Source organism: Alligator mississippiensis, chromosome 3, assembly GCF_030867095.1.
Source record: "Alligator mississippiensis isolate rAllMis1 chromosome 3, rAllMis1, whole genome shotgun sequence".
NCBI lineage: Eukaryota > Metazoa > Chordata > Crocodylia > Alligatoridae > Alligator > Alligator mississippiensis.
In genome coordinates, this window is record NC_081826.1 from 281,504,196 (window position 1) to 281,520,164 (window position 15,969).

Here is a 15,969-nt window from a genome sequence, read left to right on the forward strand (position 1 = left end):
GAATACATAGTGTTAAATAGCATTCTGCCCTGTTGTGGTCTGACTTCTTTGCAACAGGAAAACAGCTATATTACTTTTCTGTAGACAAAACGTGAATAAAAACTGAAAGTTAGCATTTTCTTAGGGGTGCCTCAAATCTAATAAGGTTGAGAATCCCTGGCCTAGGATCAGCTGAGCTTCTGATTTCCCTTTGCATAGAAAGGAAGTGACAATACTGCAAACCGGTGAATACTAGAAGACCCGCTCCCCTGCTTCGCACAGTCTCTCTGTTATTTCTATACTGCAAGATCCAGCCTTCTCGTATAGTTGCTTTCAAGCATCTTGGAAACCAGGTGAGGTTTATTTGTAATGTTTGAATTTCCACTTTCAATTTTTGGAAGAAATCCCATCCAAATTCTTGTGTGATTTTGAAGTCATTAGGAAAAATCCAAATAACCAGCATCTAAGTCACAGCCAAAATAATCTATGGTCATTTGCTGTAACTTTAAACCTTGAGGTGTTGAATAAATACTTCCACATGCATATTTGAAGTACTTCCTCACTACCCAGCTACCTGTGTGCTGGAAAGGAGGAGTTTCCCTTGTCTAGATGGGTGTTTTTAACTGAGTGTTATTGTACAGCAAGGTGCTCAACTTGAAGCAGGGATTGCAGGATGCCGCATGCAAAAACCTGGATGACACAATTGTAATGTAGGCACATCAGTAGCTCTGACTGTGTCACTGCAATCCAGCTTCACAAAGAAAAAGCAGCCTCTCTGCCCCAGAGATCCTTTGCATCCAAAAAAGTAAGAATCCAGCTCCTTTCCCACAGGCTGCTTCCTCTGTATCTTCTGCTCCCTGCTGACCTTTCCACAGTGACTTTCCTCTCAGGAATCTTTTCTCTGCAGTCTTTCCTGGTAGCTGCTCATTTAAGCTTATGAAAGACCCTTTTTACATCTGCCAGCTGCTCCTTTCTCCTGGCTGGCAAATATTAGCTCACCTCTTACTGTGTTTTCCCTGTTCTTTTTCCTGAGGAGGTGTGAATATCTAAAATACAGATACCAGCTGCTGTAGATATCTGAACTCGGATAACTAGTACATTCAGCTTTCTTTAAAGTGTGGTGTTCTTGGGTTCCCTGGCACTGCAGAACAGTCCAGTTGTTATTTCTGTCCTATGGCAATGAGAACAGAAAAATACACTGAACAAATCATTCCCCTGATGGAGATCTTCCTGTGGCCAGAAAAGTCTATGGTCACAGTCAGAATGAGTATTTGAAATCCTTTCTTAGTCAGCTGTTCTTTGTGTATCTTGTTCTTTTGCTGTCTGCACCTGAGTGCTATTAATGCCGGTGTTGTCAGAGAGATGCACCGGGTTTTGTGCTTCCTCACCAGCACGGCAGGTTCTGATCCAGAGCAGGCATTAGGGAAAAAATAGTGCCCTGGGCAAACTTGTATTTTGGTGCCCCCTGTTCCATGCCCTCTTACAGAAATAATAAACCTGTAATCTCAAAAGTTTTTTTTATAATTTCCACAAAAAAATGAATAAATACAAAAGTGGAAATGACACACAATTCAATTTGATTTTATTCAAATTGAATTTGAATTTCTGATTACATAAGGGCTGCACTGGAAACTCACCAAAGGCCCAAGAGCCACACCTTGATGTGTCTGTTTAAATTGTATTGTGAATAGAAGCGCGTGGCTCTAATTGCTTGTACTTATTTTTTGCTGTGAAGAACAGAATTGGCTTAGATTGAGATTTTGTGAAAAAACCTTTTGGAGGTCGGGCTTGTTTGCTACAGTAGGAAGGCAAGGCTGGAAAGTCTGCTGTGTGATTATGAAGCAAATATTACAGTTTCACAGGCTTGTTCGTCCCTGGGGTGGTGCCCTGGTTCCACTGAGTTAGCATATTTATTGCTAGTGGTGCTGTGGGAGAGACAGTGCTTGGGTTAATTGCGTCTCAGGCTGCAACTGGAAGTTAAAAGAATAAACCATTTTTTTTTTTTTACTTGTAACCTGAAACCAAATGTAGATCTGAAAGTAAACGGCCACACTGAGGGCTACTGTTCTCGTGGGTTTCTGCTATAGTCCTACTTCAGGCATGCTTACTACAGTCGTTTCCTTTTCCTTTTGCGCCTGTCTTGCCCATTTGTTCAGCTCTGTGTATAAAAAGGGATGAGAGGTATCATGTCTAACCGGTTCTACAGCAAATTCAGGTCTGTGATTGAGAAACACAAAGTCTGAGCTAGTGTCTAATTCAAGCCCCTGTTTTTTGAGGAGATATTAAGAATCGTAGGAAAGTAGAACGGGAAGGGACCTTACAAGGTCATTGTAACAGGGAGTGGCTCCTGTAATTTTAAGGGGAGAGTGGCAGGCCAAGCTTGTTGTGTGGGGTTGGCAGCTAGACAAAGGCTCCTTACATTACTCTTTAGCCTGAAAACTATAAATCAGTGAGCTGTGGACACTTGAGTGTAGTCAATAAAGCACTCCGTTTTTTAAAAGGATGATTAGTACAAATGTGACTTAGTATAGGTAGATCTAGGATTTTGAAAAGAGGGGTGTACACGGTAAGGTGCGACATTGCAAATACTGCAACACATTTTTCTTCAATTAAAGAGAAACTAGAACCTTTACTAATATGCTAGGAGGCTAGCACTATATTATTCAGTTTAAGATCAAAGCAAAAACAAATATAACTATTGGAATGTGCACTAATTTGTTATATATTGTATTTATATATGAAATAATATACATATGAAATCTATTTTAAAAGAACACAGTAAACTAGCTAATAGGAAGCAAGCAAGCCAGAGACTACACGGGTAGGAGCTCCTACTTGGGGAGGGACCATGCTGGAGCTAGCTGCACTGCAGTAAGCTACCCAGGGACAAACCTCCAGGCAGCACAGAAGTAAAGGCTCCAAGCAGCTGGGCTAAGCTGCAGCAGAGGAGGGCAAGCTGGCCATCAAGTCAAAATGGAAACTCCTGTGCGTGGCTGAAAAAGAGACATGACAGGAAGGGCCTAGGCTTTGGTGGCCACATAAGCCCAGAGCCTGAGACCAATGGGGCAGGCAGTCTGGCTATGCATGCCCCAAAGAGAGGAGCTCCTGAGGGTGATGGCTGCAGGAGACGGATTGCCAGTCACCTGAGCTGTCCCACAGAGTGGAGGAGAGTCAAATGGGACTTATGGCTTGCAGTGAGGCAGTGACCCAGAGCGGGGTAGATTTTAGTTGTAAAGCAGTTTGCTTGTATTTATGTTGTGATTAAGCTTGGGAACCAGAGGACCGATTTGTGGCTGTAGCGGAGGATGGAGGGGTGCCTAGTGGGGCACTGTGACAGGCAGTCTAGCTTGGGGTCAGGGATCCCGAGGGCTGAGGGCTGGTGGAGAGTTACAGCAGCTGTGCTGGGGCCAGAGGGCTGGAGGAGTTAAGCCAAGGCTGGGAGAGCTAAGGCCATGGAAGTGAGATGAAAGCCAGGGAAGAGCTGAAGGCAGCACAGGCTTAGGCTAGGTGGGCTAAAGCCTGGTGAAAGGGGCTGAAGGCCCAAGAAGGGCAAAAGCTGAACTAGGGCTAGGGGCCTGGGGAGTAGTGAGAGCCTTGCCAGGGCCAGGGGCCTGGCAAGCTGAGTGGGTTGTTGGATGGACAGGCCAGAGGGCCTGCTGGATGAAGCCAAAGTGACACCTACAAGGCATGGACATGGCACTAGGGGAGGTTGGAAGCCCAAATATAAGTGACTGGTGCTCTCGGGCACTGATGGGGCCAGAAGGGCTGCAATTTAATGCCCAAGAGACAAGGCGGGGGCTAGCTGAGCATGGGAAGGACCAGCTGGCTGAGGAACAGAGGCTCGCTTTGGCACCCTTTGGCAGCCTCCCTAAACACTATCAGATGCATCAAGGCATGACAGGTGAGGTAAAAAGGGAGGGTACCGAGGAGCTGGAGTGGGACAGGAGGCACTTGACCACTGGGGATTTCATGGCTGCCCCTGGGGCTGGGTCCTGTTAGTCATCTAGTGCAGCCCCCTATTCAAAGCAGGATCGTCCCTGACTAAACCATCCCGGCCAAGTGTCTGTCCAACCTGCCCTTGAAAACTGCTAAGAATGAAGACTCCACAACCCCTCTGTAGCCTGTTCCAGCCCTCAGGCCCAGCACGTTTCTCCTAATCTCCGGTGTAAATTTCCTCTGCTGCAGTTTGAGACCATTGTTTTTAGTCCTGTCCCCTAACTGATGCTTACATTAATGTTTTCTAAGGTGGTAACCTGTAATAGGGGACCCTCCCCCATTACTGAGGAAGAGACATGAGCTCTTTTAAACAGACTACATTGCATTAGGACCAGAGGGAAAGAGCCGGAAGAGGAAAAGGGCTGTGCAGGGGGAGGTGCCAAGAAGGAGTTCTGCCGGGAGACTCTCAGGGAGGTAAGTAGGCGTTTATATTTCTGTTAGGGGTTTGTATTAGCCACGAGGCATAGAAGTGGCTGAAGGAGAGGCAGGAGGCCACAGTGGGTGTCTGGATTGTGACAAGTGGGTGGGGTGCATAGCAAACTGTTGGAGAAGGCAAGAAAGCACAGTAGTAGATGGTTACAGGGGGTAATAGCCATGTCCAACTACATAGAGCAAAGCATAGGACCCTGATTCTTTGAAGGCAGGCTCCCACCATTTGTAATAACATCGGAAGGCAAAAGCATGGCAGCCAAGAGTTGGGGAAGTGACTGCTGGGGTGGCCCAAAGTGCTTGAGTAGGTCTCAGCAGGCTGCTGGAAATCCAGTGGAAATCAGCTCTTGTCTGGCTGGATACTTGGACAGCAATCGAAAAAACCATTCACCTAAAGAAAATCCATTTTAGCGAACTTTTTAAACACTTTTTCTCTTAAGTAGAAGCTCTATGAATAAACGAGGCCCCTGGAGTTGTGCAGATAACAATGAATTCTAGAACCAGCTTAAATGTAATTATTATGGCCACAGAGCTCATTCAGCCTGGCAGCAGGGCCTGATACTGAACAGAGATGTTTTATAATAACCTTTGTATGTTATAAAGGTATGTTAACACTATACACTAGGGGAGCTCATCATTAAGGTTGATAAACAAGTTCTCTCTAAGCTAGTAGACACCTTTGCTCTTTCTGAATATTTTCTCTTTCAGATACTGAACACAAGGCTCATTACAAGCCAAATGTACTTAAGAGGTGCACACACGGCTCTCACTGAAGTCCATGAGTTGTGAATATGCAAGTCTGGGGAGATGCTGATTGTTTGTCTTCATATCCGAGGCAGAATGCCTAGTGATTCACACAGTTATGGCTGGACAGACATTTTCAAAACTCTAAAGAGTCAGCTTAGTAATTTATAACTTTTTCAAACCCTTACCTTTCAAATTCAAATTTGTTATATTTGCTCTCAGACTGTGAATGTTTACAAAGTAAATTTTAAGAATGTTTTAAGTCAACTGAAATGACTTTTGTCACAACCCAGTGATTTTGGTGCCTTGGCACGGTGGAATTTTCCCGCCACACGAGAGCCTCTTGCAAAGCAAAGGTTTTCTGTTGCAGCAGAAAACCCCCGGGGCAAGAGAGTTCCTGCCATTTGAATGCAAATTTATGTCCCGCTATTGGCCAGTTCTAAATTATTCCTACGTGACGGCTAGTAATTGGCTTGCTAGCCGTTTAAAAATTAGCGCGACTTCCGCCCAAGTTGGAGAACTTTGAGCACGCTGCAGAGTGCCTCTGAAGAGATCTGACTCGTGGCTGAGCTGATCGATAGACTGATCACCTATCGATTCTTCTCCCTGTCACCGAGCGCAATCCCAGACGTATCCTTTCCCCTGCTGGCTTGATTTGTGGACGGACATGCTGGCCTGAGCCCTGCCAGCTGGAACAACTAACGTAGTTGTTCAGACGACCGGACCGTTTTCGTCACAACCGCAAGCGACGTAAGTAAAGTTTTACAAGCATAAAGCTTTCTCGGCCTCTCTATTCACCAGCCCGCCCCAACGAACGAGCAATTATTAAATCACCTTGAGTCGGCTTTGGCCGTCCAAGACATGGCGACGAGGATGGGATTAAAGGGCACGGTGATGGAGAAAAACCTAATTAGGTGCTGCCCCTGGCACACCGGGAACCGCCACGTAGAGAATGCCAACGATCTATGGGCGCATATCACTTACCACCAGGCGGTAGAAGGGGATGAAAGAAATATTGATGGTTACTTCTCCGTAAAGAGAGAAGAAGCCGTAGTGAAGGAATGGAAAACTAAGCTATCCCTTGGGGAGTTTGGATGCATAATGGGGAGCGACCGGGTCTATTATCGACCCCTGGAGGAAACCTCAACCATATCCTTAGCCGGGGTGAAAGCGCGGAAGGCAGAGAAGCTGACCCCTGCTCAAGAGTTCGCTCAATGCATCCGATACTTAAGGGAAGGGGGGGAATCCACCCCCACGGACTGGTTTAACTGTCCGGATTTGGTGCCGGAGTCGCGGGGTCATGAGCTCCTCGTTCAGCTCCGGGAGGATTTGGAAACTAAGGGCCGTCATGTGCCGAGATGGGGTCTAACTAAATGGAAGAAGGGAAAAATGATGAATGTGCTGTTCCGAACAGTAGCGGGTCTACTAAGGGAATGCGCAAATTTAGAGGCACAGATGCATACGATGGGTAAGGAGTCGCTGGAGCAGGCAGCAAAAGGCTCTGGAGCAGCGCTTATCTATAGTGCCGGCCGCATGATGCCGCTGGCAGAAAATGGCACCAAAAGAAGCGCGAGCCATCTGGGGAACCTGGAAAGGAGGGGCGGAGTTTCAGAAGACCAGGCAGGGATCCGCCTGGCGCCTCCGCCCCCTGAGGTGACATCGTTCCCAACGGCCCCGCCTCCTTGCCAAGGGGAGGGGGCAAGGGGAGGAGAGATGTACCCAACGCTCCCAGACAAAGAATTTAACTCTTTCTCTACTGCAGCACACCCGATAGCTGTGACGAAGCATGTTGCGGATGAAGATGGTGCTACACGTACCACTGTTATCTCACGCACACGCACCCGACCAGAAATTCAAGAGCTTTGCAAGGAATCTAAAATAAGATCAGAAGAAACCTTGGCAATCTGGTTAGGGCGGTTAATAGTGGAATTCGGATCTGACACCTTAGATAAAGAAGAAGCGAGTGCCTTGACCCGACAAGCGGCGTGGAGCGGAGGACGTGCAACCGACTTGAATGTGGTCACAGACAGTGCCCACTGGCCCATCCCGCTCCCGGCGCTCGTAGTGGGACAGGTAACCCACAAATTTCACACCTGGCACGAAGGTCATCCACAGAAGGCTACTGCGGAGCAACTCCTCCTGGCTATAGTTGGGGTGTCATATCTCTCATGGAGCCCGAGAACAAATCCAATGGGACTAACCGCTGTGCAACGAAGAGGGAGATGGGCTCATCGCCACCTATCGGACCCTGGGGCAATCCCAACGCCCTTGGAAGCTATAGATGCCTGCGTGGAGGTATATGGAGGAGCAAATGCTGTTACACTCCAACTCTTCTTGAACCCAATGGCAGGTCAACTGGTGGGAAATCTCTTAGGTCATCTCCCACGTCTACAAGCACTTATGAGGCAAAGTGAAGAAGTTTCTGATGATATAAGGGACCAACCTTCAGCATACCCAGCCAGAACACTGAGACCTAGACGGCAAGAGTACACCCCCCGGCGAGAACTAGGATGGTCACCTCCAAGAACCCTGAAGGAAAGAACCATGTTTGGTTTTCTTCTCTCCCGCACCGGACTTACAAAATCTGTTATGAGTTTTGGGAGAACGAACCCAATATCGTATAGCCGAAGCATTAGGATTTAAACTCGAGGACCCATCAAAAAACGAGTAATGGCCGTCGGCTCTGCCGGCGGCCTTCTCCAGTTCAGACCTGACCCTACTGATTCTCGACCATACGCCGAACTCACTGTTTACAACCCTACCGATCCGGATGACCAACAACAAGCATTCTTCCTTCTCGATACTGGAGTTCAGACCAATGTGATTACCTCAATGATACCTCATCAAAAGACCACCAAAATGATCAAGGTACAAGGGCCTAACGTTATCGCCGTCGCAACGAAGGTCAAATTTTGGGTCCAAGGCCACCGATACCCCCTAGAGGCTGTCCTCTAGACGAAAGGAGATCAGCAGAACCTGCTTCGCCTGCTAGCTACGGTTAAAGATACACAACTCCATGCCATCGATCTGGTTGAGTCACTAACCGTAACCCTCGGGTTTGCCATCAACCATGTGTGGGCTCGCATAACCCTCACGATGAACTAGTATATACAGCCCATAAAACGCTTCAAGCGGCACAACATCGATATGGAGCTGTAGGAAAAATCCTCCTAGCCGAACAACTGGTGGAGCCTTTAGCAAGGGGGCATGGGACGTTACGCGCTCCCGGTGCCACATTGTTACCCTTGCTGGATGCAGACAGAGTTGACCCACATTTTCAGGGAGAATCTAAGACTTGGAATACGCTAGTGCTTTCCCAGCATTACAACTGGCATTGTTGGAGGTTGGAAGATACGGTACCTGATCCAAGCCCAGAAAATGAGGAGAAGGTCCCTACATTGTATGGAACTTCTGCCCCGGCATGGATGGCCTCAGATGGAACCTCCCGACATGGCGGAGGCTATGGATATTATTGCAAAGCTTGCAACGATAAGGAAATCTTTCAAGCCGACCCAGATGATAATTCGGCCCAAAAATGTGAATTATTAGGATTCCTTAAGGTACTAGAACATTGTTTAACACATCATAACGATACACTCCCAGTTCCGATCATCGCAATTGATTCACAATATATTTATAAAATTCTTACAGGCACAGCTTTTCCCTCCGAAAACTTGAATGATTGGCAAGATATTTGGGAAACATTAACTAAATTTGTGCGCCTCCCGTTGATTAGGCACACTAAGTCCCATCGTCCAGATACCAATCCAGTGCATGAGGTAATTGATAAGTTCTTAGAAGATCCACTCCGAACCGACATAGTCTTGCCTGTCACATCTACCTCTGGTCCTGAAATAAATCCATTCCTCGCGTGGCTTCATGAAAATTGGGGTCACCCAGGACCACAAGCTTGCCATCAACGTTGGTGCCGAACCCTTACGGAGCCGGCCTCGTACAGAGCTCGGCGTGATTGGGAAAAGGTAGCTCAGGCCTGTGAGATGTGCTAAAGAAAAGTGCCATAGAACCAAGCACCAACTCGGAGCTTTCGATTCTTCACAGTTTCAGGCAGGAAAAGTTTGGCAGGTAGATTTGCTGGGACCCCTCCCAGGGTCTAAGCCGCCAAATAAAGGATTAGTTGTTGTCAACTTGGGAACAAGACAGTTACAGGTTATCCCCCTACGGAAAAGCAATGCTACTGCTGTCATTTCTGCTTTGACTGCTGTATTTGCTACCTGGCAACCCCCTCATGAGATTCAGTCTGATGGAGGACCCCCGTTTAATTCAAACACTCTGGACAAATTCGCTCATCTTCATAATGTAGCCTGGCATCTTCATTTGCCGTACCACCCGCAGTCCAACGGTGTTGTGAAAAGACACATAGGCCTGTACAAAGAACAACTTCGCCTTAGAGGAGGAGGGACATTTAAAAACTGGACTAAATTTAATCATGATGTCCTTATTTCACTAACCACTGCTAAACCGTTTTGGGACGAAGCTAATGTCCAGAAACCTCCACCTTGGGAGCCCAAGTTCCAACCAGACGAGTTAGTGTGGATCTCAATACCGCACCCCCATCAATCTCATCCACAAGTTCATAAAGGGACCGTTCAACGATCGGGACAATATCCTAATACCTATTCTGTCCAATTAGAAGTGAAGCCCGATCGTCCTCCTATTATCGTTTATCACAACTGGATGACACGCTGTTCCAACGTTCCCCCAGTATCCTTACAGTAAATCTAATTATGAGTCTTTTGTTTTGTGTTGTTGTTTTCTTTCTTCACAGGACTGACCCGAGAAAAGTAATAATCCACAACCGCCCGATTGTGAGATTCATCGAGCACCAGACTGCAGTTCGTTCGAATCAATAGAGTGATGGTTGTGAAGGAGACGCTGAGACGGCGAACGTCTATCCGCTCAGAACTTACTATAACACTATTTTCTCATTTTATTAAGTATTTTATTGACATTGTCTATTAGTAGGAGAGGACGGACTGACTACCAGATGAGAAGAGTCCCAAGCAGATGTTCTCCAATCAGACAATGATCAACAGTTGTTGTTATATGTTCAAAGTTATTGTATTTTGTAATTTGTTGAAAAGACTGGTCTTTCAAGTTGTTTGTTTATGTATGTATGTGTATACACACACACACACACACACACACACACACACACACACACACATAATCTGGTTGTTAAAGCTTTGCCAGGTCAGTGAGTCCCGAAACAAAGATGCCGGATGATGTGCTCATGTGTCTAAAATTCCAGTTGTGCCGTCGGCAAGGGGCCATGTCACAACCCAGTGATTTTGGTGCCTTGGCACGGTGGAATTTTCCCGCCACACGAGAGCCTCTTGCAAAGCAAAGGTTTTCTGTTGCAGCAGAAAACCCCCGGGGCAAGAGAGTTCCTGCCATTCGAATGCAAATTTATGTCCCGCTATTGGCCAGTTCTAAATTATTCCTACGTGACGGCTAGTAATTGGCTTGCTAGCCGTTTAAAAATTAGCGCGACTTCCGCCCAAGTCGGAGAACTTTGAGCACGCTGCAGAGTGCCTCTGAAGAGATCTGACTCGTGGCTGAGCTGATTGATAGACTGATCACCTATCGATTCTTCTCCCCGTCGCCGAGCGCAATCCCAGACGTATCCTTTCCCCTGCCGGCTTGATTTGTGGACGGACGTGCTGGCCTGAGCCCTGCCAGCTGGAACAACTAACGTAGTTGTTCAGACAACCGGACCGTTTTCGTCGCAACCGCAAGCGACGTAAGTAAAGTTTTACAAGCATAAAGCTTTCTCGGCCTCTCTATTCACCAGCCCGCCCCGACGAACGAGCAATTATTAAATCACCTCGAGTCGGCTTTGGCCGTCCGAGACAACTTTAAGAAAAAAAGTACTGGGACAAGTTTGGCACCGGCATCCACGCTTTAAGAAGCCTCCGAATCTGAAGTCCAAAGTCCAATTCTATTGTATAGCCTCCTTGAAGTACAGTCTTGCTCTGAAGAGCGGCTATATAAAAATGGCACTGTCTTACTCCAGGGATCTGTCCCTTTTGTGTATCCAATCTGTTGATGGTTAATACCAAAAGTTAGTATCTATTCTGCTTCCTCTGGTCAGCACTGCAGGATTAGCAGGAAGAGGGTTGTGAATCTAAACTTTTCATGTAAATCATTCACAAAGTTTTTTACTTAAACTGTACTAATACAACATGTGGGCAAAGTGGCCTTGTCTAAGACTGGGAAAATCCACTGGGTTAGGATTTGGAAGCATGTTAACCATTACATTTTAACATGAGGTTAAAAGCAGTTTAGCATCCACTGTTAACTATTCATGACCCTTTACCAGCTAATACAGTATATTTCAAATGACTTTTTCATGTCTAGGAGGCTGATTTAGAGATTTTTAGGATCACATGGGCAAAAGTGAGGCTCTGTGAGGTGGTGATGTAATGACTTCTCTCAATCCAAAACTGAGTTTGCAGTTAAGAAAACTGAGCTCCTACAGCCACTTCTCAGAGTAGAAATCTCCTTCTAGGACAGGCAGTGCTTTCTTTGTTTTGGCACAGCACCCGCCCTGGCCTCACACAGCACTGGCAGTGCTGGATCACTTGTCTGGTTTCATGCCACATCTTGACCACACTCACCCCAAACACATTTTGAGGCTCAAGGTCAGGGAAGGCTTTCATGCCTTCTATTAGAGAAATACTGCCAGTGGGGACAGGCAGATTACACCCACAGCACTCAAGCATTAGGATCGCAGCAGTTTTTTGCTTTGTTTTTGTTTTGTATTATGCAGTAACTGGTTATTAATATGCTATTGCTGTGTCTCTTGGGGAAAGACAATGTAAGTAGAGAACGATGCCCTAGCAAAACCTTTAGTTAAAGCTGAATCTATTTTGGCACTGTATGCCAAAGTAGGACACCTGGATACAGATGACTGACTCACTGTCATGCCACCCTACCTGTTAAATATGGAAATGGTATAATGTCATTGCTGTACCTCTGCAAGAACAGAAAAGTACTGACTTCACGTTCCAAACTGTTTTGTGCCAGAATCATGACATGGGGGTCTAAGATGGAGATGGATTGCTTCATTGTGCTGCGCAGAATTCAGGGTACTCCAGTGTTGTTGCCAGAAGCTCCAGGACCCAGCCCCCTTGAGCTCAGGCTACGAGCATTTTTCCATCCACTACCAGAACAAATCAACATTTCAGTGTTCCCCGGTGTGTTTCTGTAACTTCAGTTTCATGGCTCTTGCAGGTAGTGGCTTAATACCAGCTTCTAGCTCTTATTTTTTCTCTCCCTTGAGGTGAGGCTCCAGCTGTCTGGTTTTTCTACTCTCCACACAGCAGCAGAGAAGCTGAGAACGTGACCATGTCCAAGCCATGTAATAGGCAGTTCTTCGGGAATAGCTGATTACAAACTCTGACCCTTGTTTTGTTAGGGGGCAGACAGAAGTGCAGCTCCCAGCTGTAACTGGGAAGGTTTCCTGCAAAGTGTTCTGAGTTGCATCCTTACTGCAGACCAAACAGAAGTTCACAGTTAGTTCTGGGGGGAGAAAATCTAGCTGCGTGTTGGGAACCTGCAGCCGGGCTGCCATAGCACAGCACTTCCCAACCAGTGTGCAGCAGCATTTTGGGTTGGAGCCACACCCCCCACCTGCTGCTGCTAAAGGCAACCAGACAGGCAGGGGGGCATGGCTCCAGCCAGTGATTCAAACGCCATGCCACCCACCTCCTGCTGTTCTGTGGCATTTCGCTGCTCGCTGCCCTCCTTCCCTGCCCCCCCGCTGCAGCGTTTGGCTGCTTGCTACCCCCCCACCCCGCCCCCACTTGGCCAGCGTGCCGTGTGGTGGGGGAGGCCATGTAAGTGTGCCACAGGGTGAAATGCTTCAATAGCAATGGCTATGGCTCTGCCAGTGCTTGCTGTTTTCAGAATGGGAGGGGGGAAAGGCAGCAGAGGGAGTTATATTTGGGGCTCCCCAGCTGGTGCTGCAGGGTGGGGTGGGTGAATTGAAACCCCTCACTTTGGGGGGTAGAGGGGCTCCAATTCACCTGCCTCACCCTCCAGGGGGGCTGAAAAAATCCCAGACTGAGCTCCCAATGCTCCCTTTCCCCCCCTCCCATTCTGAAAACAGTGACAGGCTGGGAGGTCACAGACACAAGTTACAGAAAATGTTACATTTTGAAAAGTCATCATCTGATACCTCATGCAATGAGAGGTCAGATTTTCACTAGATCTTCCATTTTGTAAGCTGTCTGCAGCCATGTGCTTGTTTAGTCACAGCTATAAACTGATTTCTGTGGCCAGATCAGGCACAAATGGTCACTTCTGTCTGCACCCCCACAGGCATGGAGGACCTTGAGCCTGTTTGAAGTCATAACCCCAGTGTAGGAGGTTTGACTAATAGTATGAGGATCCCACAGACAGGCAGGCTATCATGCTATGCCCAGGACTGTCTTGTATAAACTCTTAGCAAGGATCCCAAAAGAGGCAAAAGCAAGTTTCCCCTTTGTAAAGTAGCAATTTGTATGATAAGTAATCAAACTAAAGATCTTTAGACCCTTTTCTTTTGTCTTCCCACCCTAAAGAAGTGTTTGGGACTCTACAGTGTCCCATAGCGAGCTTGCTGCTGCTTCCTTCATGCCAATACAAGCTGTAGCAGTGCAGGAAAACTTACCAGGCTATGTCTTCACTGAAAAGTTATCCACGGCACTTTTCTGGTATCCCATTCTTGGCTGAATTCTGGGTGTAGACAGTTGCCCCTCCGCAACAAGGGAACCTGACTTTTAGATCCACATGCATCCAAGCCAACGAGGTCTGGACAGGGTCCAGATGTTGGCTCTGGAAGGATTCCCTGTCTAAAATCCTTAATTTAGATGTGAAAGACTGCAGTCCAATTGCCCTTGTTTCCAGTACTAGTGCTAAGACTTCCCATGCCTCTCAATCATCTGCACCACATGCCCATGCCCGTGCCACTGCACACTGGGCACTGGCTTACAGCTTAATTATTTGGAAATGCCTGGCAGACAAAGAAAAGTACACAGGTTTTCCACCAAAAGGTCTAAAACACACTTTATACAGTACAGGAGAATTACAGATCTATGTAGAACAATAAGCACCTGCAGGTGATATTCCTTCTAAGTCCCTTGGATTTTGGTCACTATCCTTCAGGGGAGCTAAAGCTGCTCCCGCCTGACTCTAGCTCTGTTTCTGGTATTGAACTAACTCTCCTTTGTTTTAAAAGTTATACTTTTCTCAAAACCATCTATCTTCTTTATGTCAGGTGGACAGATGAAACCAGAGCTCTTCTAGCCAGGTGCTCAGCCTGGGATGCCTGTGATGAAACAGTCCATTCAGTGACATTTCATTGCCTTTGTTCAAGCAGATGAGAGCTATTCAGAGTTGATGGCCCCTTGATTGCTTTGTGCTTTCTCAGACAAAACCTCCCAATTTACCAGGTTCTTGCTAATAAATTAATATCCCAATCCACAATTTCGGAAGTGGTGATCAAATGGCAAAATTGTATATCTTCCATGTTTTGGGGGTGTTGGTAATCAAACTGCAACCTTGTCTGCCAATCCACAATGACTGCTACAAATACAAATATTACTGTGTTTTCTGTGTACAACAACCACTTTCCCCACAAAAAAGCCATTGAAATTTGTAGCGTGCATTATATGTGAGAAATATGGTAAGAGCAGTTTCTGCTGCTTACCTGGGAAACAAAAGTAAAGTCTGCGCACAGTCCACGGGAAAACAATGAACAGGTTTAGCTCCTTAGCTGCTGCTACTCGATCACTGTAAGGAAGGATTTTTTTCTTCATTCTGCCCTTCAGAAACAAGGTACATTATCTTACTCCAGGGTACATGGTATGTGAGAAAATATGGTATCTTGTCAGACATCATTGAATTGATTTTATTTACTTCTGACTCTCAGTTACATGCCAGATAAAGCAAAGCAGGGTAGCACATTAGGGACTAACTGGTTCAGGGATGCATATGTAGGGTTACCATACATCTGGGTTTTCCCAGACTCATCATCTTTTTGGGTCCTCTTATCTCTATCTGGGCAGTTTTTAAAAATATGAACAGATGTCCAGGATTTTGCTCTGACTGCATTGTTTTTCCTGGCACTTCTGGGCTTGCCCTAACCAGGAACTGCTTGGGGCTAGGGAGAGTGGGGGGGAGACAATTGGAGGCAGGAGGCGCCACGTGCGTTTGTGCATGGCAGGATGGTGGAAGCAGCCCCCAGCAGCTGGATGCAGGTAAGTCTGTGGGGGTTGGTGGGCCAGGGCTTGGGGGCTGTGGTGTGTCAGGGGGACTGGGGTGTGGGTGCCTACCAGCTTTGAGGGAAACTGTCTGGGCACTGGGGCTGTAGCAGGGCAGGGGGGAGGCACCTGCCCCTCCAGCAGAGGAAGGTGCAGGGCAGGGACCCTTTGGGGGAAGCGGGTAGCTGCATGGCTTGGCCAGCAGAGCCAGCGCTGTGTTCTTGATTGCAAGGACAGGGCAGCCAGGAGATGCTCAGGGCTGCAGGGAGCAGGGGGCTGTGGCTTGGGAGTGAGGGGCACTGGTAGGGCTGTGGCTTGGGAGTGAAGGGCACCATGGGGGGCAGAGGACTATGGGTCAGGAGGGCAGGGCACAGGCAGCGCCAGGGAGCTGTGGGTCATGAGCGAGGGCTACCAGCAGGGACAGTGGGGCTGTGGGTTGTGAGTGAGGGGCACTAGCATGGCCTGGGGATGGGTACTGTGGGTTGAGGGTGAGGGGCACCGGCAGGGCCAGAGGCTTGTGAGTTGGGAGTGAAGGCAGCAGTAGGGCTGGGGGGGC

General features: G+C 47.5%; 1 protein-coding gene across 1 annotated transcript; it reads left to right on the top strand.

Annotated features, from left to right (window-relative positions):
- The first annotated feature begins 596 nt into the window (after positions 1–596).
- LOC109285255 (uncharacterized) lies at positions 597–10,249 on the top strand. Its single transcript, XM_059725245.1, has 3 exons — positions 597–784; positions 4,225–4,389; positions 5,113–10,249. Exon 3 carries the CDS (start codon positions 6,010–6,012, stop codon positions 7,789–7,791), a length of 1,782 nt encoding a protein of 593 aa, XP_059581228.1. The 5' UTR covers positions 597–784; positions 4,225–4,389; positions 5,113–6,009; the 3' UTR covers positions 7,792–10,249.
- Positions 10,250–15,969: the final 5,720 nt, after the last annotated feature.